The sequence below is a fragment of the Tupaia chinensis genome, unplaced genomic scaffold, assembly GCF_000334495.1.
Source record: "Tupaia chinensis unplaced genomic scaffold, TupChi_1.0 Scaffold144165_1, whole genome shotgun sequence".
NCBI lineage: Eukaryota > Metazoa > Chordata > Mammalia > Scandentia > Tupaiidae > Tupaia > Tupaia belangeri.
Genome location: NW_006204021.1, coordinates 250,520 through 253,420, shown reverse-complemented (window position 1 = coordinate 253,420; position 2,901 = coordinate 250,520). Strand labels below are relative to the sequence as shown.

At 51.3% G+C, this 2,901-nt stretch overlaps 1 protein-coding gene across 1 annotated transcript in view; it reads left to right on the top strand.

Moving 5' to 3' along the window:
• The window catches only part of LOC102490457 (nuclear RNA export factor 2-like), a 62,518-nt gene that overhangs the window by 21,231 nt on the left and 38,386 nt on the right, over positions 1–2,901 (top strand). The window contains 7 exon segments of the mRNA XM_014583199.1: positions 54–158; positions 270–362; positions 489–558; positions 710–798; positions 920–1,027; positions 1,165–1,274; positions 2,613–2,649. Of these exon segments, the coding sequence (XP_014438685.1) occupies positions 54–158; positions 270–362; positions 489–558; positions 710–798; positions 920–1,027; positions 1,165–1,274; positions 2,613–2,649 (612 nt within the window).

Below are 2,901 nucleotides of genomic sequence, written 5' to 3'. Positions count from 1 at the left end.
CAGCAGGGGCCATTGGCCTCTGACCCTATGACTTTTGCCTTTACTATCTGTAGTTCCATTACTTCAGAAATCGAGCACGGTTTTTCGTCCAGGATGCCAGTACTGCCTCTGCACTGAAGGATGTCAGCTACAAGATTTGTGATGAGGAGGACCAAAAGGTGCATGCTAAGGACATTCCCTTAGTCCTGAGTCAGGAGGACAGCACAGGGGCTGGTCACTGTTTTAGGGATTAGAGATCCTGGAGCTTACTCCACCTTTCCTTTTGGCAGATACCTATCTTCATTAGTCCTTCTGCTTTTTATAGTGCTGAACCTTACTCTGTGCAGAGTAAGTTGAAACCAGAACAAATGGAGCAGCTAAAGGTAATGCAGACTCAAAGCATGCTGTTTGCCTACTTCCCAGACCCAACTTTTCTTCCCCTGTCCCCAATTTCCCTGTCACCACCAGCACTATAGCCTCAGAGACACTCTAAAATTCTGTCTCTGCAGCTGACCATGACCAAACGATACAATGTCTCCCACCAAGCTCTTGACCTCCAGAAGCTCCGCTTTGACCCAGGTATGGCTGACAGGAATAATTATAGGCCATGTGAGGGCAGATGGATCTTCCTGAAAGAGAGACTTAGGGGTGGCAACATGAGAAAGGGTCGGTACTAGCACCAGCCAGACTCTTCTCAGCCTTCTGATTGCCTTCTCTTGGATCCCTGAAGACTTGATGAACCAAAATATTGACATAATCCTGAATCGGAGAAACTGCATGACTGCCACCCTGCAAATAATTGAAAAGAATTTCCCTGAGGTGAGGTCTTAAGCCCAGTGCTGGTTTTTATGCAGAGGAACAGAAAAGATGGGATGCAGGGCAGATTTATCTCTGAGGCCCTAGATAACACCCCTCACTATTAACTCTTCTTCTCAAAAAGCTATTGTCTTTGAACTTGAATGACAACAAATTGTATTGGCTGGACAGCCTGTCTGACATTACAGAGAAGGCCCCCAGAGTCAAGATTCTGAACCTTTCCAAAAATGAGGTGAGAAGAGGGAGCCAGATGAGATTTGGATTGAGGGTGGGTGATAGTGCACATGGGGGTGGGAGCTGGGGGTCCAGGAGCCAGGATGCTTTTCTTTCTCTGGGACTCCTTTTCTAATTTTCCTCCATCTTTCTCAGCTGAAGTCGGTGCGGGAGCTGGACAAGGTGAAAGGGCTGAAGCTCCAAGAGCTATGGCTGGAAGGGAACCCCTTGTGCCGCACCTTCCCAGACCGATCTGCCTATGTAAGGTCAGTGCTGAGCCCTGACACCCTCCTGGGCACCCGTGCACTCTCAGGGCCCATGCTGCCCTGACAGTGCCATCTGCAGGAGGAGGCAGCTCTGGACCTCTGGGAGGACCACAGGCCCACCTCTCCTCTCTGTCCCTTAACCTGCTCACCTGTTCTCCTGGTCTGCCGTGTGTTTCCCACCTCTGCACCAAGCCTCCCCCAGCCTGCCCTCTGTGACTGTGCTATAGAAATCAGGGCTCCCCCTCCTCACCAGCATTGAGGGGGTTCAGCTGTGTGTCCTAAACTGGGAAAGGGCTCTCCAGCCCAGGGCTTCATGCTGAGACAGGTCTTTCTGTGTTTGTGTTGAGATGGGGCTTCTCTCCCCTGTCCTGAGCAGGACCATCCTTCCATTGTTCCTAAAAGATTCCCCCACCTGACCCCAGCTGACAGAATGGCCTTCCTGACCTGTGGTGAGGGCTGAGACTGTGGGTGACTACTGTCATGATAGACATTCCTTTGGCCCAATGCCAGGAGCTGGGCCCTCCTTGAGGAGGAACCTGGGTTCTTGGAGTCAAAGGACCAAAAGGGGGCCACTGCCAGTGAGCAGAGGGCTTTCTGGACCAGGAGTGGAAGGCTCAGGAAGTGGGGAGAAGGGTTGAGGAGACAGGCCAGGCCTCTCCAGGCACTGACTTTCACCACATCTTCCTGCCTAGTCCTTCAGGGGCACCCTAGTTAGCCCCAAACTCTCTAAACCATGTAGAGCTGAGGACTGGCCCTTTGATCTTTTGGGAAGGTCTCATGTCCTGTGGTTGCTCCATGTCCTATGCCCAATACAGACTGAGCTCACACAGATGAAAAAAGCCTAGCCCTACGTGCACTGGGCCCCAGCCTGACAGATGCATTTTTTCCTTTCCTACCTGGAGCCCCAGGGCCAACCAGGAGCAGGTAAAGGAAAAGGCTGCAGTAGGAGAGCCATTTCCTTCCCTCTTCCTCCCTGACCCCCACCAGCATGGTCAAGCGTTTTTCCTTTTCCCTTTCTCCTTTGTCTGTACTCTCCAGATCTCCCCGTATTTCCCTTCATTCCCTTTCTGTGGCTATCCTCTGTCTTCCCCTCCCTGGTCCCTGAGCCCTACCTCCCCCTCCTTCCTGCTTCAGCATCCTGGGCCATCCCTGGGGGTTGACCTGCTCTTGGCTAGGCTAGGTCTGGCAGAATGCTGGACCTCAAGAGAGGGAGCAGAGCCCTGGGCTCCCACTCTACTTCCTCCTCCCTCTGGAGCCTCCCATGGGGACTTTAAGGAAGGTAGGAGGCTGCCCAATCTTGAATTATCCATCACTTTATTCTATTTCTGGTTTGGACAGTGCCATCCGGGATTGTTTCCCCAAGCTGTTACGCTTGGTAAGTCCTTACCTTCATCTTTGTCTCCCCTTACATACATACACAACCACTACATCTGCCCTCAAGCCCTTTTGGTCTTACTTAGTTTAAGTGTTTACATTTTACCCTTAGCCAACTATGGGACATTGGCTCCTGAAAGTGTGGCTGTTCCTCCTGGCAAAAAATAACCACACATACACATGCATGCACTTATTCACACAATGGTTGCATATAATAATAGAGACTTTTAGGACACACTGGTGAACATACCAA